We start from the raw sequence: 24,658 nt of genomic DNA, 5'->3' as shown, positions 1-24,658 counted from the left end.
CACCATCTCTATCCATCATTGCAGTAATGACAGACATCATTAGACCCCATTACAAAGTAACACAAAAGGCCCCATCTCTGCTCTCTCCCTCCATATCAGTAGGGAGACTTTATTATGCCCCATTGTAAAGTGTGGGAATAGCAGTGGCCATTAAGCACAGATTTGACTCCGGTCATGAATGAGCACAGTGTGGAGTCGACTGCCAGGCATTACGGACCGCAGGCCTGTTTGAACGATCCAAGTTGAGGTGGGAGATGAATATAGAAATGGATTTTTTTCTTTTAATCGCATTCTGATTGATTCATAAGAAAAGATAACTCTCCTTTAGAACATAACAGTCATGCCACATAAAGTGAGGGTGTCCATGCTGAGAATTGCTATTTTGAAATAAAAAGCAATGTATCATGCAAACATGCTCTTCTGTTCAGAATACAAACACTATTACACTAGTACTGTAAACTGCCAACATTTACATATTAACACCTGCTGAGGGATATTGAGAGCAAACATAATAATGGTGCATAGTAATAAACTAATATAAACTGTAAACGTCTGTAAAAGTTTGAGTGATAATGCAAATAAATCAATTTAGAGTCAATTCAAACCAAAAGATAGTTATAGAAAGAAAACAGAGTCACTGAATCCGAATATGCCTAATTCCATACTATATAGTAGACATAGCGTGGCCCAGATCCGGCCCATATCTGGTACATGTGGATTACATACAGACCATATGTGGGCCGGATCTGGGCTGACACAATGTTGCTGAGCCGAGTAGTATGTCCGAATTCATAGTATTCATAAACCAGTAGGCGAAAAGTACTCGGGTGACCTACTACTTGCGGCAAGATTTCTATGGACGCTTTACTATCCCATGAGGCCAAGGGAGAGGACTTGTGAATGGAGGTGAAGTGAAGCAACTGACGCTGGTAGGTCGCATGATAATGACAACACGGGGAATACCGTCAATCCAAACGTCCAGATTACATTCATAATACACACATTCATACTATAAATAACATACTTTTTAAACGGTTAAGTAAGTATGTGAAAAGTAAGTTTCAAACCATACTATACTGTATGCGATATCGGATGCAGCAATTGAGTTCATACCACTGCAGGATTATAGTAGCATCAAGACATGTAGTAAACCAGCCAAGATTTATAGGAGCAGCAGTCATTGTAGTAATAGTAGCAGTAATGACAGCAGCCGTTAACAGAGAGTCAATGTCTTTTCATCTCCCCAGGGCTGGCTCAAGTCTTTGGCCTGAATACAGTGAGACCTAGAGGGCTGCCATCCAAACACCAGTCCCTGGCCACGCTACAAACAGAGGCCTTGGCCGCTCTCCAAGACCACAAGACAAGAGATCAAGCAACAATGTGTGTGCGAGAGGAACTCTGGACCGGATGGCTTGGTGAAAGACCACAAAGTGTATGATAGAGGCCAGAATCCGGATGTCACCTCCCTCAGGGTGGGTTAAGACAGAGAATGAAGGGTTCTTCCTGAACGGGCTAAACTAAGGGTTTGGGTCCCTAACTGAGTGTTTATTTTCAATTTGTGACTTCATAAAAGCCCAATTATAGTATATGTGTTTGTATATTTACAGTACGTACATATATCTGGTCATTGGCGAAGCGCTTCTGCATCTCGTAGAGCAGGCTGCTGTCCGTGAGCTCGCTGAGGGACGCGAGGTCATCATTAGGGGCAGGAGGCATCAGTTTTACCTGGAACACAAAACACAGTATTCAAATAAATAATCGTTTTTCACCTTTGAAACAACTTTTCTTCTGTTGACATAATTCTGTTAACTATTAATCTCATAGCTCAACGTTCTCATTCAATGAAATCCTGATAAAATCAAGTTTGGGGCAATATTATTTCCTGCTGAAATAATTTATTTTCACTCAAAAAAGTCACATTGCCAGTTGCCACAAAGTCATGCTGCATTCATGCCATGCCGTAATTACCATAAATAAAGCTCCATATGCTTTTGATCTATGAATTGCGGTATTTTGATGTCATACACCAATCGGTCTGCACAGCACCGCTTCAATTCGAACACATCTTAAACCTGCAGTGGTCAGGAGGTACAGCGACCACGTGGTACATGTAGCTCTCAGAAAATTCCGAGTTCTACAAGCATGTGAAGGCTTTTACAGTTCAGAATCTTTTCAGTAATTAGAACATGGTGTTCCTTCACACTACCAATCAAAAGTTTGAAGTCAGTAAGATTTCTTTATGTTTTTGAAAGAAGCCTCTTATGTTCACCCATGCTGAATTTATTTGATCAAAAATACAGTAAAAACAGTAATAATGTAAAAAAAAAAAAAAAAAAAAAAAAAAAAAATTATATATATATATATATATATATATATATATATAAATATATATATATATATATATATATATATATATATATATATATATATATATATATATATATATATATATATATATATATATAAAATAAACATTTTCTATTTTAATATATTTCAAAATGTAATTTATTCAGCTGTATTTTATTCAACATCATTGATCCAGTCTTATTTATTGTTCTTATCCATTCTAATTTACTGTTACTCAAGTAACATTTCTTATTATTATCAATGTTGAAAACACTTGTTATTTTTTTTATTGTTTGTTTGTTTTTTTCAGAATTTTATAATAAATAGAAAGTTCAAAAGAACAGCATTATTTGAAATAAAAATCTTTTGTGACATTATACATGTTTTTATTGTTACTTTTAATCAATTTAAGGCATTTAATGTTTCATTGCACCCTAACAGTTCTTTCTGGTTCTTGAATCTGGCTAAGAGTCGTATGATATTCTAGTGATAACTCTTACCTTTGCACCGTTTGTATCACTCTGCTTGAAGCGACTCATGGCAGCCGAGCAAATCCACCAATTTTTTAGTTTTAAGAGTTTCTTTTTTGGCGAGAATGTAGTTCTTTAGACCTGAATTATGAAATATCTGTTTTGACATTTCGCAGATACGAGTTCCAGGCTGCCAGCGGCTGTTCAGCGCTCATGTACCCACAGAGAACAGCTTCATCTCACCTAGTTGCTGCTGGCTCTTATGTAGATAGTGGTTAAAAAATATAATTAATTTGGGTTATATAAAACAGGCAGTCTTTGTTCTTATTAAATTGCTTGTTCCAGAGTAATTGGTTTAAGTAGAAAAATTACATTTCATAATTTTATATTTAGGCTATGTTTAACTTAAATTCTGTACTAGAATGCTATGTACATGCTAATGCTATGTTAAACTAAATGTGTCACTTTTTTTATTTATTTTTTATTGTTTGCTTGTGTTTATGTCTTTTATAATGGCAACTGTTGTTAATTTAAATATTATTGTTCAGTAGATATTTTATATAAATAATATGTCGGATTTGGTATTGAGAAAGGGTTCGTCAATAGTATCAGTGAAAGTTACATTATTACGCCATTAGATGGCGGCAAAGACTCTCTTTATGAGTGAGTCAGAACAAGGAAGTTGTTTTAGCCCCTCAGAGACAGGGTTTCCTACCTGCACTCTTGTCTTCTTTATCATCTCAAGTGCTCGGGGGGGCTAAACAGGGGCTATTCAAAATTCTGACGGGGCTATAGCCCCCCCTAGCCCCGGTGTAGCGCCGTCACTGATCAGATGCAAATCCATAATATTCTACTCTACACATTACAATGAGTTTCAATGAAGCGACTCAATGTTCCTTCTATACTAGTTCCAAAGCTCAACGTCTTGGGCTCAACTGTTAAAACTGTCAACTTGAGATTTGAATCCATGGCAGAAGGACATAGTTCTGCACAAAAGAGGGTTTTTAAAGACACTCCATTGTTCTTATTTATTTGAGCACTTGTGTTGTCTAACTGTTGTATAAACACAATATCACACTTGTAACCGTGCAATATGGCTGTATATCGGCACACACCATTTACCTACGGCCAAATCACAAATCTGTGCTGATATACAGCCATAACGCATGGCTACTCATGTGAGTATATATAATTATATTATCCTGTATCCCATACATACACACACACACTGACACTAACAATTTGATCGGTAGTGTAAATGCATCCTGAATGCAATGATGGTATACGAAGTCCACTTTCTTCTTCCTAATACACACACATACACTTTATAAGCTCACACAGCACTGCATGCTTGAGAGTAATGGAACTGATCTTCCATGTTTTATTAGAGGTCAAGGGTCACCCTCAGTGTGTGTGGGGTCAGAGTGTGCATTGGGATAGATTACTAAGGCTCTTTACATCCAAACTATGACTGATTCTACTCGCTGCTCACCAATAGCAGGGCAGGACTTTCTCAATCGTGGTGAGACGGGATCTAAATGTATTAGATGTTACTCATTTCTCTTTATTACCCTTTAGAAACAAGACAAATTACTCTGAACGTGCAAGACCGGTACACAATACAATCGCTCTGTGCAAGTGAATGCATGGGATTGGTTCAGTTTTATACTGTAAATTCTTATTCACATTTAAGCTAAGCATTAAAACTAGCCTTCCATGGCAGAATCCAACCTTAATTCCAATCGATCGTGCCTTAAATGTCATTCTGCACATGTAGGCGACTCACTGTGTTTTGGAACAGAGTTTGCGTGATCTATAACGCTTGGAGTATGTTTCATATGAATGACCATTACATAAACTTTTTTGTTTGTTTGTTTTTTACACATACTTTAGGGTACAATTTTCCCCCGACAGCTCTCAACTGTTCTCTGACCTGCTCTAGTTTTCCTGCAGCGCTGGGATATGGTCCATCCAGCACGTTATCAAGTGGAGGCTGCTGTGTCAGAGATCCTCCTGAGTCCCTGAACATGGCCTCCTTCTCCAACAAACTGTCTCTCCTAGAGATGGGTAAAGCCATAGTAGCCCTGAAGGAAGGGGTGGGGGTTGAGAAAAAAGCAAACAAACAAAATCAATATCAACAAAATCCATCTTTGCACGGCCATGTTGGCACGGACTGTTTAATGCAGCTCAGAGGTGACATGAATGTATTTACACTGTAATTGTAATTGCATAAATGATATTAAATATTTTAACATAACATAAAATTAAAAAAGGTACTTTAAATATAAATCTAAAAGTGTCAGTAGCTGGTCTTAATCAGTTGAACGATTCAATGACTTTATCATTGATTCAAAATGCAAGAGTCATTCAGTTACAAAGCAAGTGATTCACTGAATAATGAATAAAGTCTGTAACTGCAGTACATACAGTTTTTTTACAGGCAGGTTGTTGTCTTGGTTGGGCTCTGTGCAGTGCTCTTCTGATTGTGGAGGCAAGGCCAAGGGGTCTGTCTGTCTCTGTACCCAGAATTCCTCTGCTCTCATCAGTATCTCTGCAATCTGCTCAGTAGCAGCTATGTCTGCAAAAAAACAAAGTCACAGAGAGTCAATGTATAAATCATCTTACTGGAAGTCAGAAGCAGTTCTGATGTAACAGAAGATAAAAAAAAATAATAAAAATAAATAAATAAAAAAGCAGATGCAAACCAAATATAGATGAAGTTGATTTCAAAGAGACTTTTTTTACTCTTTTAAAAGTAAACATCTTCAGCATAAGAAAGAAAGTAATATTGGGTTGGGAAGAAAACATTATGTAAACATCCCTTTTTGGGTGAACTATTCCTTTTGAAAGAGGAGGCAGAAAGTTTCATCAATTTTCAAAATTTGACAATTATTATTGACTAAAGATGACATTTATAATGTCGTTTTGAGCCATGATTTTCTCTGGGGTCCAATCAATTTTCTCCCTCATTCCCTCTGTAGCTCACCCCCTGCTGTCTCTCACATGGATGTGGCCATTTTGTGATGGGCATTGAGCCCTGCTGCAGATTGATCCATCTGCGCTCTGATTGGGGGGACGGGGAGGCGGATAATCCTTCCCCCTGAAGGGAACTGTAAGAGAGAATGAGGGACCAGCCTTTTGTCTTTCTTACAGAAAAAAAGTGACTCCCAAAAGAAGGATCCTCCAATCGCACATATGCTCTCAGAAACTCAGATATATACACTGCTCTCTAAAGAGACTTTAAGTGAAAAGAAAGGATTCACTTTGGCTCTGTGTTTCATCCCAGACATCCTTGAGTTAAGCCGAAGTCTTAGAATGAGATATTGATTAAAGTCCGAGTTGCAGAGCGCTGGGGAAAGACTGATCTAAGAAGACTGATCTAACACCTTGCTGGAGGTTTAGTATGAGGCACACAAGTCTCTCTCCTGCAAGCCAAATAGCACACTGATGGACTGAGATCTTGCATTATTTTCATAATTAATATGTTTGTGTTGTTTAACAGTTAAAAAAAAAAAAAAAAAATTCTAAACATCCTCAAGATACTTAAAGCAAAGCTGCATAAGATAAAAATCTTGATTCTTGCAATAAGTTTATTTTTTTCGTATCCCAGATTCTTATATATTTTTTCCCCCTGAGGTTCTTCAAAACAAACACAAATAAAAACTATTTTCTAATAAGTGCAGTGCAGCGCTGTATTTCATTTCACATGCAAACAGGTTTTTAGCACAGTAGTCCTTAAGGCATACCAATAAAAAAAAAAAAAAAAAAAAAAAAAAAAAAAACACACATTTAATTGTGAGGGTCAGAGACAGGATTATCAGGTCTGCGTAACAAAACTAGCCCAATGGCCAATCAAAAATAGCCCACACAAGTAGAATATAAAATATTTCAATACAAGCATTTAAGACATTTTTAATTTATTTTTGGTATATTTTAACCCTTAAATTCATACCTCGGGTCTTTAGTGACCCGGGACTTCATTCACTAGCCTCCTCCTCATTCATTTTTTTAAAGTTAGACATCAACCTTCTTGGTATTCCTCAATCAATTCATTATAAAGAATATAACAAGGAAAAAAATAATATTCATTTTTAAAAATGTATTCATTTTTTATAAAAATTGTATAGGGTCAATAACGACCCGAGGTGTGTATGAGTGTACATATATCTTTTCTGCACTGAATACTGAACTGAACGCAATCAAATATGACTGTAACTGTTACTGGATAGATCTGGTGAAGCTGTTAGCGATCGATATATTGATTTTGAAGATGTTGAAAATTATATAGTTTTGAGAATACGTTTGAGATCGCGAATGGGCTCATATTCATGACCTCAAACATAAAACTAAACTATTTTTTGCTGAATTTACTGGGAAATGATCTCTGATGAGGACAGTGATGATGGCATAAAACATCTGCTCAAACTGAGCCCTTTCAAGCTCCAAAAGGTAACAAAATAAGCTTTATTTTATTCTTCTGTAATTGTTACTTTAACGTCAGAGGAGTTTTATATTATCGCAACAGGTAGAGATCCTTCAGTGTTAGATATAGATCCGGGTCGATAAAGACCCGAATATGTAAGAATGATTGGCAAAACAGTCATGCATTTAAGGGTTAAAGGGGTGACCATGAATAGTCGACAATTCGCTGCTTCAATAGGAGCAGCTTGATTCGACTACCAATCTCACAGGCGAATCTTCGCAGAGGTGTTATGAAATGAGGATCTTGCCATTTTGGCTATATGGGGGTGATGAATGTCTGATTTCACATAGAACTACTGGTTTACTCCCACTAAGTTAAGATACAGCGTATTATGATGATGTTGTAAATAAAAATGTGAAAAGAAAGAAGCTTTTAATAAATATTGTTTAATGTGTGTGAATATATCCAGCCACCCCTGTGACAGATTTAAGTTTCACTTTCCATGATCTGTGACTCACAGAAGAGCATCTCGGCAGCAGAGATTGAATATTTAACGATGTCTGGGATACGAATATCTAAAGTGTGAAATTGGATGCGCTTTGAAATGATAAAAGATCATACGAAAAAAGTAAGACGTCCTACCACACAACAACAACAAACATTGCAGCGCACTTCTGTCGGCCAGCGCTAGCAAGTCTGTTTTCCTCGCATATTATTTGAAAAGACTCAAAAGTAAACAGACAGATCGCGTGAAAGACTTTCTCTCAGGTAGGGTGCAAATGATTTCAAAACATTTCAGTCGGTTCTAATTTGAGTTTTGGATGCTGTGAACATGTTTAGCAAAAAAGACTGCTACTCCAGTCTTTGCCAACCACAGAAATATATATATATATATATATATATATATATATATATATATATATATTATTATTTTTTTTTTTACAGTGAGCATATCCCTAGCAATGCCAAGATCATGGATTTGACTACCATGGGCCAGTTGTTAAAGTTTAATCTGGATCAGAATTACCTGGATTTGGATATCCCATGTTTTGCTATTAAGGATCAGGTTATCCATCTTACTTTTGTGCTGGTTTTTCAATGCAAAATTGGATTGGATCACCCTGATCTAGATTCAAACTTTTCAGATTACCAGATCTGGATTACTAGTACAGAGCCTCTAAAGCAGTGTTTCTCAACTCCAGTCCTCGGGACCAACTGCTCTGCACATTTTGTATGTATCCTTACACACCTGATTTAGACCATCAGCTCATTAGGAGAGACTGCATGAACTGAACTGAGTGTGTCAGATAAGAGAGACATACAAAATGTGCAGAGCAGTGGGTCCCGAGGACTGGAGTTGAGAACCACTGCTCTAAAGGGACATGGTGATAGAAAGAACATGAGATGGGAGAAAAAAAAAATATTTCAATGCTTTTGCGTTCTCTCAGAAAGTTCTACGTAGCGTTCACCCGAGAAACTTTGCATTCGCTCGCAAAAAAAAAAAAAAAACGTTTGACTGATTCATCTCTTATGATTGTGTCAATGTAGTTTATAAACAGTGATTTAAAAAAAAAAAAAAACTTTAAAAAGGTGCTTCAAAATACCCCAGAGATTTTTTTTTTTTAATTCATTTTTTTAACTGCCTATTTTGAGGCATAATTAGAAATGAGCCGATTCATGCTGCGGCCCCTTTAATTGCTCACGCTCTCCGCCCCTGGAGCTCGCACTTGCCTTGAACAGCATAAACAAAGTTCACAGCTAATATAACCCTCAAAATGGATCTTTACAAAGTGTTCGTCATGCAGCATGTCTAATCGCGTAAGTATAGTGTTTATTTGGATGTTTACATTTGATTCTGAATGAGTTTGAGGGTGTGATCTGTGGCTAACGGCTAATGCTACACCGTTGGAGAGATTTATAAAGAATCAAGTTGTGTTTATGAATTATACAGACTGCAAGTGTTTAAAAAATGAAAATAACAACAGTCTTGTCTCCGTGAATACAGTAAGAAATGATGGTACACTAAAAAATGCTGGGTTGAAAACCATCTATTTTATATATATATATATATATATATATATATATATATATATATATATATATATATATATATATATATATATATATATATATATATATATATATATATATATATATATATATATATATATATATATATATATATATAAACCAACTATTGTTTAAAAATTGCTATATGGCTAGCTTAAAATGAACCCAAAATAGTTGGGAAATTAAAAACCAGATGCAATTAGAGACAACAATAATAGACAAAAGGTGAATGTTTATTAATAAGCTTTAATATTTGATTAATATAAATTTAATAGTTTAATAGTTTATTAATATACATTTATTAATAAGCAATTTAATACATGTTTATTGTTTAATAATTATTCATTGAACATTAATAAGTGTTCATTTCCAACATACTTTGGGTTAATTTTAATTAAGCAATACAGTAATTTTTAAACAATAGTTGAGTTAAATAAAACTACCCAGCAGGTTGGGCAAACATTTAACCCTACCGCTGGGTTAAAACAACCCTATTGCAGGGTTTGTCCATTTTCAACCCAACTTGGGTTGTTTTTAACCCAGCATTTTTTAGAGTGTAACTTTAACCACATTTAACAGTACATTAGCAACATGCTAACGAAACATTTAGAAAGGCAATTCACAAATATCACTAAAAATATCATGTTATCATGAATCATGTCAGTTATTATCGCTCCATCTGCCATTGTTCGCTATTGTTCTTGCTTGCTTACCTAGTCTGATGATTCAGCTGTGCACAGATCCAGACGTCCTGCCCTTGTGTAATGCCTCAATCATGAGATTTATATAAAGAAGGAGGAAACAATGGAGTTTGAGACTCACTGTATGTCATTTCCATGTACTGAACTCTTGTTATTCAACTATGCAGAGGAAAATTCAATTTTTAATTCTAGGGCACCTTTAACACTTTAAATTAAATATAATATTTGTTTGATATTTACAGCTGTTTGGGGATTATTTATGGCACCAAAATCTCTTTTTTTACTTTAGAGTAGGTTACCGAAAGGCTAAATATGTAACAATGTCTACTACTTCTGATGGGATCAGTGTAATCCTGATTTTTTTCGATCAAAGGTATCCCAATTTTACTAAAATGCACAAACTGATGATTTTATCCAGATCAAAACCAAGATTGGATTTTGTCATCTAATCTGATCAGAATCCGTATATCCTTTTGAGCAACCCATTTAAGATTTTCAGGTTACTGAAAACAAGTGCAGTGCAGGTTACTTTGGATAAAAGGGACTGCCGAATGTATACATGTACAGTAAAAGTAAAATGTGAAATGAAGTCAAGTCAAATAAGTGTTGATATTGAAACATAGTCAATGATTTATTAATGTGACACCATGAAAACACCATGTTGTTTCTCAATAACCTGTTTTTGCAGGCAAATGATCTGTGTGGACTGGGGAGGGAGCTTTGAAATGTGAATGTTAAAATGTCTAGATACTACATCTAACTCTTTTTTATTTGAAAATCTTGTTTTTAATTATATTCCCCTTTGAAACTCTTGGCTTCAATAAGTTGTGACAGCAGTTGTGATATTAAGCATCCTGAGCCACAGGCTAGTGGAAGCAGTTTCACAGACATCAGCAGAGAAGCAAACAGAACTGAGTGAATCTACCCAGCTATGAAATATTCACACCCAACAGAAAGCTCTAGAGAGGAAGAGCAGTCTAACAGTTAAACACTGGGGCACAAGTGTGTAACACCTCCCTGACAACTTTGGTTTCAGCTCAATTCTGTGTGAAACTCACAGAGATCTACTACATACACAGTAATATCTGGTAGACTTAAATGTGCTGTATGCGATTTCTCAAATTCATTGTTGAACACTGTTGATATTTGAAATCAACCCAAACAAAACCAGCCCTCTCTTCATTGCTCCGCCTCCAAAACTCCCACTCCACCCTGCTCAGAGTCGGTCTCACACCCCTAGCGCCAACATAATAATATATACTATAGCGATAGTGATACCACATAGACATAATACATTTCTGTAAAGATATACACTTCAGTAACACAATCATACAACTGTTTTGGCATCAGCAAGATTATTTTAATTAATATTATTCATCAGGGATGCATTAAATTGATCAAAAGTGACATTTATAATGTATAATGTTACAAAATAAAATTGATAATACTTGATTGAACATTGATAAGAAATGTTTCTTGATTTTTGAAGGATCATGTGACACTGAAGACTAGAGTAATGACTGCTGAAAATCCAGCTTTACCATTACAAGAATATGTTGCATTTAAAATGTATTAATTTATATCATTATCTAAATTAATATTATTATTTTAACAACATTACAGTTTTTACAATATTTTTGATCAAATAAATCCAGCCTAAGTGAGCATAAGAGACTGTAGACGACATTTTGTAAAAGTGACATGTTGTTAGGTCATGTTTGATTCAGTGTCTGTACACACATGAGTCAAATGTTGTTTGCTCTCTAAAGCCAAGCGCACACTACAAAACCGAAGCCTGCTGCAACTCAAAATGTCATGTATTCTGTCGTGTCCCAAATACACTCTCAAACGGAGATTTGATTCTTGACAATATGTCATCTCACATCATGGAGGAAGGGTTTCTACTTGTCTTTTACATTGATTTGCACAGATTGTGGGAGAAAAAAAACAAAAAAAAAAACAAACAAGATTTATGAGAAAGCAACTTGAGGAGACATGGGAAGCAGTTTGATGTTTGTTTGTTTTTTTCTCCCGCTTCTCAAAGTCTTGCACTTTTTATAGTTTAATAGTTCATAGCTGCTTGCTTGCTTGCTCGTTGGGACGGCACACGAAGACTATCAGCCAGATCTTAATCAACTTCTTAATCAAGTTCTTAATCAAAATCTGATGAAGCATTTGTGAATATTTAGACGGTCTCACAAGTGTGCACACTACATGAGTGACTGACATACAATGAGATCTTGGACTGCATTCGCCAAGTAAACTGCCAGTAAAAGTTTGGGGGATGGTAATGATTTTTTTTTTTTTTTTTGTGTGTGCGTCTCATATTCCCACCAAGGCTGCATTTATTTGATCAAAATACAGTAAAGAGTAATATTGTGAAATATTATTACAATTTTAAAAAATGTTTTCTATTTGAATATATTTTAAAATGTAATTGATTTCTGTAATGACAAAGTTGAATTTTCAGCATCATTACTCCAGTCGTCAGTGTCACATGATCCTTCAGAAATCATTCGAATATGCCGATAATAAAATGAAATGTTTCTTGAGTATCAATGCTAAAATCATTTATGCAGATTAAATTTTATGTGGAAACTGATACATTTTGTACCATTTTAAATGTCTTTTTTGTCACTAAAAAAAAAAAAAAAAAAAACTTGCTGACCAAAAAATAAAAAAATAAAAAATAAAAAAAATAAAAATATCACAAAACCTTGCTAAGTCCATGTGACATAAAATTTACCCCAAAAAAATCTAAATAATAAATACATAATAAATAATAAGAAAATTAAGCACATATTGTTTTTGGGTTTTTTTTTTTTTGCATTTATTACATATTTGTAGCACATTTTCTCCCCAATTGACGCTTCGCAGGGAGTTTGATTGACAGGCGATCTAACCAATCACAATTGCCATTTTGTCCGACAAAGCAGTCAGGGGAGTTAGTAGATTAACATCTGTGAACTTGAACTTGAAAAATTGAATGTACTGACATCTTTCCGTGGATGAAACAACATTCCTTCTGATGTTCATTCATGTTTATTTCATCAGGAAAAGATGATCGGTTCAACTAAGGCACTACAGCAATCTGTCATGACACATTAAAGAGCCACAAAATGGTATTTATTGTTTAAATGTCTTTGTTTCATATCAAAAGTAACCTGCTCTGTCTTGTCAGTGTCCTTTTTGCTCCTTGCTATATTTTTCACTGTGTGAGAACATGATATGTGGCATGAGAGCGGCACAGCTTGTCGGACATAGCAACAGTAACTAAAAGGGGTGGGTCTTTGCAAATGGTCAATTCTCATGAAATTATTTAATCCTTAAATGCATGACTGTTTCGCCATTCATTCGGGTCTTTATCGACCCGGATCTGTATCTAACATGGAAGGATCTCTACCTGTCTCTGATATTAGAATAACAATTGCAGAAGAATAAAATAAATCATATTTTGTAACCTTTTGGAGCTTGAAAGGGCTCCGTTTGAGCAGATGTTTTATGCCATTATCACTGTCCTCGTCAGAGCTCATTTCCCAGTAAATTCAGCAAATAATGGGCTAGTTTTCTGTTTGAGGTCACGAATATGAGCCCATTCGCGATCTCAAATGTATTCTCAAAACTATGTAATTTTCAACATCTTCAAAATCAATATTTTGATCGCTAACAGCTTCACCAGATCTATCCAGTAACAGTTACAGTCATATTTGATTGCGTTCAGTACTTGCTCTGCAGTAAATCACTGAGCCATTTCATGTTTTTCTTATTATTTCGTTTTCTGTTTGAATGAGTCGTCACTTCAGCATTGTGTATCAGACATTGCCACCTTGTGGAATAAAGCTGAATTGCACTTATTCCATCATCTAAGATTCAATTATTGTTGTGCAGAAAAAATATATGTACACTCATACACACCTCGGGTCGTTTGCGACCCTATACAATTTTTTACAAAAAATGAATACAAAAATAGGCATTCTTTTATAATTTTAGTTTTTTTTTTTTTTTTTTCTTGTTATATTCTTTATAATGAATTGATTGAGGAATACCAAGAAGGTTGATGTCTAACTTTAAAAAAATGAATGAGGAGGAGGGTATTGAATGATGTCCCGGGTCACTAAAGACCCGAGATATGCATTTAAGGGTTAAAAAATTGAATTCTCATGATTGGGATATGAATTTACAGTAATATATGAAACAGCCGAATATTCATTGCATTACAGTGATTGACTTATACACTAAAAATAGTATAATACATTAATAATAATCATGTTCTACAGACAGACACCATCCAGCAATGAATGGATGGATGGATGGTTTCTCTTTTTTTGTGATGAAACACAACAAGCTCCCCCAAGATATCAACATCAATGGCTGAAAACTTTGTATTGGTCGACCACTAGTACAGTTTTTGTATGTGTCTTCGTACCTGAGGGCTTGTCCTGGTTGCAGTTCAGTAGAGTAGGATCAGCTTTGTGCTTCAACAGCTGGCTCACAATGTGGGTCTGTAGGGACACAAACACACATCCATGACTTGAGAGGAACTCAAAGAGAATCCTTAAATATGTAGGTCACATCTTAAAGACGGCAACATCCATCAGCTCTGAGTCTCATCTACAACATCAACTGCCAGATCAGCTCTGCTTCTGCCTTCAGCACCAAACATATGCCAACACCTCACATTCACTCCCTCAGCAGTGTGTTCATTAGCTACTGCACACAGATATATAGCCATATTTATCTACATTTGTTTACTTGTCTTTTTAATTCTGTTAATGTGCTACTGCTTGCTTTACACACACAGACACACTGTTCCAGGCTATATATCATGGTATTTCAGACTCAAACACATTGGAGTCATGCTGCAGAAGTGTGTGTGACTGTGTGTGCATACAATGTATGATGTGAAAGCATGTTTGATGCATTATATATGTGTGTGTGACCAAAATGAAAGCATGTAAACAGTTATTTATTTTGATGAATTCATATAGAGCAGTGGAACTATGATGCATTTTTGTAGGCCAAAACGCAGAAGTGAGTTACCCTACCCATGACTTTTTAACGTTGTTTAGTGTCTTGAAAAAGACGGTTGCTAACAATTGGACAACAGACAAGGTAACCAAACAGGTAAGCGCACTCCGCTGTTACACACCCTAGTTATGCTTATTTCGCTTTTACAAACAATTCTAATTCAAACTTTATGGGAACATGTTTTTAGATAAAGAATAAAAGAGGTGTCAGAGGCTTAGTGTTGGTGATGTTGAAATCGTGGGACCTTGGTGTAGTTTATTTAAAGACTACCTTTAGATTTTTGCTTCAGGTGTCTGCATTTAAGCTTCAAAAATCATAAAAGTTGTGTTAACACTCTGAGGTCTGAGAGTTTCAGTGTGAAAGAATATAAATACTCCATTAATGTTGCACATACAATTAAGAGTTATACACCATTTTAATCTGTGGAATATCTTCTTTTATTTGTGTACACTCAGAGTAAAAACAAAATGTTGTGCTTTTTGTAAAATAAAGAAAACTAACATGATGCATGATCTCTCGTCTCCCTCTGAAGGAAGTCCCATCTGATAGTTCTTAGAAAATGAACTGTAACTTAGTGAATACTAATCACAAAAAAATTAGACTTATGTCTAAAAAAACGTTGAAATGTCAGGTTTTAAATTGTGTAAGTCAAATCGAAAACAAACATTATGTGTTTATGTAATCTGTATGAAAAGAGAGCCATGTCAGAAATCCGTGATTCAGCTCATTATCCGCTAATGCGGCCACGCCCACGGAGCCAGCGCTATTCAGAGGCAAATTCTGAGTCAATACATGCATTCATCGTCTCAATCGTGTATTTATTGTCTTGAAAAGTGTTTTGAATAGCCATAGTTAGTGATCTCTGTCCTCTGTTAATTCGGTTAGTTCCTGGATTGCCTATTCTTCTTTAGTGCTCAGGCATTTGTGGACTAAAGGTGTACAGAGCACCCTCTGGCTGCAAGTATGAATTGAAAACACAGTATCCAGCACTCATAGTAATGACAATAAATCCTGAATAAATATTACTCTTCTGTATAGAAAATTGACAAACATATGGGAATCCATCAATATTTCTCCAAATATTCATGCTTTTAAGCTAAAAGCCTATATGAAATGCCATAGAGGTAACATAATTGTTCAGACACTTTGCATCACAGAAATACTGTACATTATATTTTAAAGAATATAATAGAATACCATTATTTTAAATTGTCAAGTCAAGTCAAGTCACCTTCATTTATATAGCGCTTTTTACAATGCAGATTGTGTCAAAGCAGCTTTACATTGATAATTGGTATATAATTTTTCCTTTTAAAGAATAGTGTCAATGCAGGCAGATCAAAAGCACTGTTGAATAAATGTCACTTTTGAATATCAAATGTCAAGTCAAATTAAATTAAATTAGGGCTGCACGATTAATCGTATTTTATCACGATAACGATATCTGCTTCTCTCGATTGATTTTAAATAATCGTTACGATATTGGCCCGCTCTATGAAAATGAACATAATTTAGAAATATTGGAAGTAATATTAGGAATTTTGCTGTTTTATCTTTTGAAGTTCCTAAAGGTTTTACCAGTTTTCATAATGTTGATCAGCTAGAAATGATTTTTCTTTACTTTACGAATTTGCCGGGCAATTTGAATCTGGTTTGTCTTATTGCAAACGAATTGTGTTGCTTTAAAATCTAATGTGAATACATATTACAAAGCGCTCACCAAAACCATGTTTTGTATTGATTTACCATCTAACAAAGTTATCATAGTTGGTTAAATTTAAGTCTTTGTGCCACCTACAGTCCTTTTGGGTAAAGTGTAGGTTGGTAAAGAACTTTTAAAATAGCCATAGTTACATTACTCTTTTGATAGAATAAACATGATTAATAAGTAATAATAGTAATAATATTATGAGTAATAATATTGCTGTTTTTTTCTGTATGTTTGCTTTACACCATGATGAGATTTGAATCATGATCACAGAGGGTTTTTTTCACAGCCTACCTGACTGAAAGGCCTCATTAATATGCAAGTCATTTCAGGTCATTATTATGTGATTCTTTTGTCTTCTCAGGTGAGAATCACCAATTATTCATGATGATTCACACCTCCACGCATACTGTGTTTCTTGACCAAAGATGTTTTAGAAAATTTAAATCTCTCTATTGTTTTCTATGAACAAGCAGGCAGCATAATTTAACTCATTTTGAAGCAAAAACTCTAGTCTACAACCTCAATTACCCAGATGTCTTATGAACAAAGATTTAATATATATTTTTTGGCTTTATTTCAGTGACTTAAGTTTTTTGTTTTTTTCAATAACCACGCATAAACGTTATTCCTTCAAAAACACAAACATGTACATACATTGTAGCCTAGTTTGTGCTGAATACAGTGTAATGACACTTTTTCCATTAATATGTTTATGAACAACTGAAAAAAGCACAAATGTCAGGGCATGTCAAAACTTCTCCAGGGTCCCAAAAATCCTTAGACCCCTGAGGGTTAATCTGTGAAATTTATCTTGATGAACAAAACATGTAAGTATCATTAACTTTTGTTAATCACACTACACTAGCTAGTAGATATAGCAAAATTATTCACCACGGCAAAAGAGAAAAAAAACAAAAAACAAAAAAAAAAACATTTGATTGGTAATATACCATCAAATTGCAAGGCTACAAAAGCCTACATGAGTTGTGAGTGCCACCCTGGCCCACTCAGATTGTTGGCTGGTCCACCCAATCAAATGACACACACACACACAAAAAAAGAAAATAAATAAATAAATAAATAAAATAATGCATACATGGCAATATCAATCGCTCAAATAAATTAATTTAGTTGATGTCACTTTCGAAATTTTGTAGGTGCAAGCATGAAAAACAAAAGTTTTATTCAAATTCTGAATTGATTATATATTCTTAGTAAGCTCGCAAAGAGCGGTCCCTTTATAATTGCTAAAAAGCTGAGACTCATCTTAGTTCATCACGATGACGTGATCTCACCAAGTTCCGTTATAATCAATGAAGCTGTCTGCATTGCAAAAGGAATCTCTTGTTTACGTAATATAAAAACTTTGTACAGAACTTAGAACTGAATAAAAACTCTGGAGTTTTGAGCACTGAGTGGATTCTAACAAACACCTCTGATTGGCCATTGCATTCAAGAAATCAACAGATATGTTTGTGAGTGGAAATGTTGCTCAAAGCTGCAAAAAAAAAAAAAAAAAAAAAAAAAAAAAGTAAATAGAAACCTTTGACACTCTCCAGAGTGCAATAGGATAGGATCGTTTGCCCAATCGCCAATATGCTATTATTACAGACCAGCAGTTATAGGCAGCTTTTCCCTCTAAAAGCAAATGAGAAGCAGCAGAAGGCAGTGGTTTAACTGAGACAATTCCAGGCTAGTCTCAAGTCAATGGCCAGGAGAAAACTAAGCCTCTGCCTGGGATTATTTATCTTTGTTTATTGTTCTTATTCTTTTCATTTATGAATGGATTTTGTTGTTTTCATGAAACTGTTGGCTGACAATAAATCACATTTAACTAATCTCAATTGTTAAATGATTTTTATCTTATGTATTGTAAAATGGTGTAATTTAAGAATAGGCATTGGTCCATCCGATTCGACCAAGGTCCACTCACTTAAAAAATTCTGGCTTTGTCTTTGATTCCACCCAGCTTACAATGTTCTCCATTGTTTACTGCATGTATAATATGTGTTTTCAGCTGTTAAGATTGTGAATGATGATACTCAAACTAAACTGAAACTCTGCAGCATGACAGTTCTGCTGAGTCACACAACCATCTGCAGTGCTAATGACTGACTCGATGTTTCTGTCTGTATGTCTGTGTGTGTGTGTGTGTGTGTGTGTGTGTGTGTGTGTGTGTGTGTGTGTGTGTGTGAGAGAGAGAGAGAGAGAGAGAGAGAGAGATTTTGCCCTGCTGCAATGAATTATGGATGTGGCCAGAGAAAACATCTCTCGATTTGTGTTTATTATTTGTGAGTGTATGTATGTGTGTGTTTCAGGTATACCATACATTATGAGGACAAAATGTCCCCACAGAGATGCAATATCCGAAATCCTTATCATTGTGGGGACATTCTTTGGTTCCCATAAGAAAAACAGTTTATAAATCATATAATCCAGCGGTTTTCTTTGAAAATCTAAAAATGCAGATTGATAGATTTAGGGTTAGGGGATAGAATATACAGTTTGTATACTATAAAAATAATAGTCTATGGAAAGTCCCCATAAAACATGAAAATCTCCAGTGTTAGAGAGTCTTTGATTATACTGGTTCCTGGCTCCAGAGCAGCAATTTAGGCCAGAGCAGAGCTTTCAACTCTTTTGTTAAACACATGGAACGTGTTTTGTTAAATGGAAAAGGGGTATTGGAGAGAAAAATCAGTCAATTCGCTGGACTGCAAATGTACTACCTACAAACCATAAACTCACAAAAGAAACAGAGTGAGGAAAAAGGAAAACAGAAATGTGTGTATGTAGGCGAGAGTGTCCTGAGGGACAAAAAGAACAAAGGAGAAGAAAGAAAATTCTCTTCATCAGCAACCTAAAACATTGTCAAATATTTGACCATGTCAGCAGGTTCGTCCTTTCCTCCAGAAATCAATCTCCAAACGCTGATATTTAACTCATATAAAACACATTAGTACTTGCATGTGATCCTCAAAGCTCGAGTCCATCTGGCTGGGAATTGGTAAGATCAATGCAATGCTGAAGTCTCATTAATCAGGAACAGGAAGAGAGGGTGATATAATGAACTGTTTATGGTCTACAATAACTCTACTATCGATACATTCTACTGACCGTGAACTGCAGTGATCTGACATAATGGCTAAACACAAGAAAGCACAGGGAATATAGCACATTACACTCATGCAAATTCAAATTAGCCATATTATTTTGTCCAGGGGTCAGCAACCTTTTTCGCATCAAGTGCTATAAAAATGATTAATTAAATAAAATAAGCAAATGCAATAAACGTCATATATTAAATTAAAACATTTGTTTATTTGTGTACCAATGCAAAATAATGTAATATGTATTTATTTTTGTGTGTATATATATATATATATATATATATATATATATATATATATATATATATATATATATATATATATATATATATATATGCCGTATATGCCTTAATCGCCTACGTCGCTGTGACGTCACCGCTCTAGCTGGAGGCAAAACATAAATAAGAACTTATAGCAGGCGCGCTAAAAGTTTGAGGTTTTGACTTTAAAATTTTGTCTTGTTGTGTTTTTGGCAGCCAGAATAAAAGGAACAGGACTTTTAGTTAAAAACTAAAGTTTTACCAGATCCCGGCAGACATTCCTTCACAGAAATCAAGAAGACAAATTGTTGTTGAAAGTAATACAGCGTACAGACTGGACGAAAACGATCATAGATAATGCTTGTGTTTGCAGTGCACACTTCATATCAGGTAAAATAATCAATGCATATGTAATGGTGTGTTGGTTTTATCTAGTACAAATCAGCAAGTTTCTGTTTTATAGGTGAAAAGTCGCCAACCTTCAGCGCACTAGCTAGCTTAAATGTTAAACAAACATACAGCGATAGATGTGTGTGCCATCTTTTGAATGGTCTCTTAAAATAATCCACATTGCTAGCCATAATCATATTAGACAATTAGACAATAAGCCTTGAAGTTAAATTAAGTTAATTAACAAAAATAGCTGTCACGGTCCTGCAGAGTCAGTGACTGTACATATTCGGACAGTTCTGAACCTTCTTCTGCATCTATGTTTAATAAATCCCTCCTAAAACATGCTAGCTTACGCTTGTCAACATTGAGTCCAGCGTCTCTTTTTGCCTCCAGCTAAGCCCCGCCCACCAGGAAACATTGCAATGTTTACAAACTTTTAAGGGGTCTATTATATACATATATATATATTATATATATATATATATATATATATATATATATATATATATATATATATATATATATATATATATATATATATATATATATATATATATATATATATATATATATATATATATATATATATATATATATATATATATATAATTTGTAGTGTTATACAAATAAATAAAATATACAAATAAAAAAAAAAAAAAATATATATATATATATATATATATATATATATATATATATATATATATATATATATATATATATATATATATATATATATATATATATATATATATATATATATATATATATATATATATTAAATTAAATTAAATTAAATTAAATTAAATTAAATTAAATGTAAGAGTAGTTAGGCATGAAAATACATTCCTAAAATAAGAAATACAAGTCCTGGTTTAGTCTATATTTGACTGAAAATTTTGATTTGAGTGTCATGTAATGATATGTACCTGCCCATATTTGGCAGCCAGATGTAAGGGTGTCCAGTAGCTGTTGTCAGACACCTGGACATCTGCACCGTTCTCCAGCAGCATTGACACAACCTCCTTATAACCGCTGGCACTGGCGATGTGTAGCTATAAACACAACATACAAAGACAAGCATTTAACAGGTCATGTTTCATTTGGCCTTCCTATTCAAATCACCATCTATACACATTACACAGATTGTGTTATGTTTAGAGATCAGTGAACCATTACATATTTTGGGATTCATGTATTTTCTCACCAGCGTGACCCCGTCATCATTCTGTTGATTGACGCCGCCCCCGCTGCTGACCAGCTGCCTCACATCCGACATCATGGTGGATGATCGCTGGGTCTTCATCTGGTGCATAGAGCTCATGTCCACTCCTAACAAATACACAGACAGGTGTCAAAGTGAGAAGGACATCAGCACAGATGTCACATGACAGAGCTCTTATTTATCAGTGTATGGGATCAGACAGGATGAGATATCTCTCTGCATCCTCATCATGTGTCAACCTGAGGATATATTCTTCAGATTCACACACAGATGTCTGAGGCAACAAATCATCTTCACTTGCAAATGGTGCTCTATGGCCATTCTGTATTTGAGTCTTTCATACAGTTACATTCACATACAATTCAGTCATTTACAGGAGTAACAACTGCATTTTTGGAAACTGGACTATATAGTTGTCTGTCCAAGGCAAGCCATGTTAACATTTAATCCTTAAAATGTACTAGTATCTATTCTCATTTTAGATGATACTATCTATTCCATTAGGTTCTAGTACTTATTCATTCACTACTGTGGAGTTGTCTGTGGAAGGCCATCCTGAGAGTCTTGACTGATAAATGTAATAATACATGAGATCTCTGACAGCAGCCCAGAAAAGCATGTCTGTTTCTATGGGTCTCAATGATTGATTAGCAGGCTGAAGTAACTCTTACTGCACTCAGTGTGTGAGCTGACAGAATGGATGAATATTAACTTACACCATGGCTGAGGCGTATGCCAGTATACTATACTGCACAAATATAGAAACGTCAGAAGTCAGAAAGTAGAAATATATTTGCACTGTTCCAGTGGGCAGGACTGCTTTATGTTATTTACAAATGCGAGAAATGGGAATCACGGGGTCAAGCCCTGGCCCCTTGGTTGAAAAACACTGCATTAAAATATCTATATCCTATAATATAACCAATGCATAAAGCTCAAGGAGAAAAGGAAAATTATTTTAAATATAATTTTAAACTGTAATAATATTTCAGAATATTACTGTCTCTACTGTATTTTTGGTCAAATGCATGCAGCCTTGGTGAACATAAGAGACTTCTTTTAAAAACAGTAAAAACATCTTACCGACCCTAAACTTTTAACAGTAATGTCCATTTATGTTCACCAATCACCAAGTCCTAGTTATGCATGTATCTAGTCATACAATACTTTTTTTTTTTTTTTTTTCGTGTATTGTCATTTTATGTCATATAATGCATTGTTTATTTTTTTTAGAGAGCCGTTTATAATTTTTGATTGCATTATGTTGTAATTGTTTTTCTATTTTGTTTATTTTCTCTAGTTTTTAGGCCTAATAGCATCTGGCAAAGGGATTACCAATGAAAACTAGCCTTCGAGCTAATTTGGGTACATTTACATTCATGAATGTTGATTAATGTACACTGTCCCTTTTTGAAACAAATAAAACATAAATAAATAAATAAATGAGGAACTAAATGAATAAATAACCCTACCATTCTCCTCCAGGTGTCTGATGAGGATGTAGCTGGTTTCCGTCCCCTCTGTGGCGTAGTCAAGTGGAATGTTCCCGTTCACATCCTGCAGGAGCACGTTGACTCCAGCCTTCAGAAGAGGGGTGATGGAGAGGAGTGGGGGAGGGGGAGATGGTAGACAGATAAAGCAAAACAAGAGGTAAACAAATTGAGTCCCTCTCGCCCCATTCATCAGTCTGCAATCGATGATAAACTACGGCCAATTATCACACTTTCCCAGCATTCCCCAGGCACCCGGGCTCAGGGATGAGCTACATTAACAGAAAATAGTGCGTTGACTAACTCATTAAGATAGGGGCAGGTTAATGGGGTCTACGGTGCGGTCTTGAGTGTCTGGGTGGCAGGGGGTGAGGTGATTTATGAGGGTCTGCTCTCTAGAGACTCCAGACAGCGATAAGACTCTTTACAAGCAGAAAGCATGATGCGGGGTTAAGCCTTTTGAGCATGTGGAATTTCTATGGATACTGCAATGGTAAGAAAATTATGGCGGCGTCTTTAAAAAAAAAAAAAAAAATCATAATTCAACAAAATACAACTTAATACATAAAAAAAAAACAAAAAAACAATTTGCAATCTACTCCAATACTGCAATCCTGCAAATTTAAAGTTTGCTTTCGTTTAATTAAGCTAAAAAGTCATACTGTGGGTTATCAGTCTTCTACAAGTCTTCATGTGATACAAATTCGCAGGTCAGAGTTCACCAAACTTGAACTTTGGAATGCAGTGAAATGCAAAACTTCTTCACTTGAGCTTTTGTTTAGTGTACTGTGAAAAAGACAAACGTAGTGTGACCGCTCATTGGATACTTCTTTGCATAAACCAAATCAGAATAAACTCAAATAACCTAGATAGTAGACAAGAAATGGCCGGAAACCAAACAACTGTTCTATTCAGACACTGTTACAGTTGTTACATTGACATTATGTGAGTGAATCTCGCAAAAAAATGTCTAGACCACATTCTACATCGATCAATCAACCAACCAACCAACAAAATCAATCAACCAACCAACCAACCAACAAAATCAAATCAATCAACCAAACCAACCAACCAACCAACCAACCAACCAACCAACCAACCAACCAACCAACCAACCAACCAACCAACCAAACCAATCAAATCAAAATGTTACAATATAAATTGCAATTATTATTTTTTTCTTTGCATTGAAATTATGAGATATTTTGTTAAACAAACAAATGAGAACTGGGGGAGGAAAGGGGCTTGAGTGTCATGAAATAATAATAATATTGAATATACTGTAAAATGTTGGTGTGGCTGTGGCGTTTAGTCCATGTTTTTTAGCTTTAACTTATTCTATACAGATAGTAAGTTACAAATAAATGTTTAGGTTCGAATGTAACAAATGTACAATTTACCATATTTCTCTTCTGGGAAAACTCAATAAAA

The 24,658-nt window shown here is 35.0% G+C and overlaps 1 protein-coding gene across 1 annotated transcript in view; it reads right to left on the bottom strand.

Moving 5' to 3' along the window:
* The window catches only part of myo16 (myosin XVI), a 203,165-nt gene that overhangs the window by 126,595 nt on the left and 51,912 nt on the right, over nt 1-24,658 (bottom strand). The window contains exons 4-10 of the mRNA XM_067410402.1: nt 23,210-23,318; nt 21,720-21,844; nt 21,442-21,567; nt 14,437-14,512; nt 5,244-5,394; nt 4,750-4,900; nt 1,615-1,725 (exon numbers count right to left, since the gene is read on the bottom strand). Of these exons, the coding sequence (XP_067266503.1) occupies nt 1,615-1,725; nt 4,750-4,900; nt 5,244-5,394; nt 14,437-14,512; nt 21,442-21,567; nt 21,720-21,844; nt 23,210-23,318 (849 nt within the window). The remainder of the gene's footprint in view (nt 1-1,614; nt 1,726-4,749; nt 4,901-5,243; nt 5,395-14,436; nt 14,513-21,441; nt 21,568-21,719; nt 21,845-23,209; nt 23,319-24,658) is intronic.

Source organism: Chanodichthys erythropterus, chromosome 14, assembly GCF_024489055.1.
Source record: "Chanodichthys erythropterus isolate Z2021 chromosome 14, ASM2448905v1, whole genome shotgun sequence".
Lineage (NCBI taxonomy): Eukaryota > Metazoa > Chordata > Actinopteri > Cypriniformes > Xenocyprididae > Chanodichthys > Chanodichthys erythropterus.
This window is presented reverse-complemented; position numbering and strand designations above follow the sequence as displayed.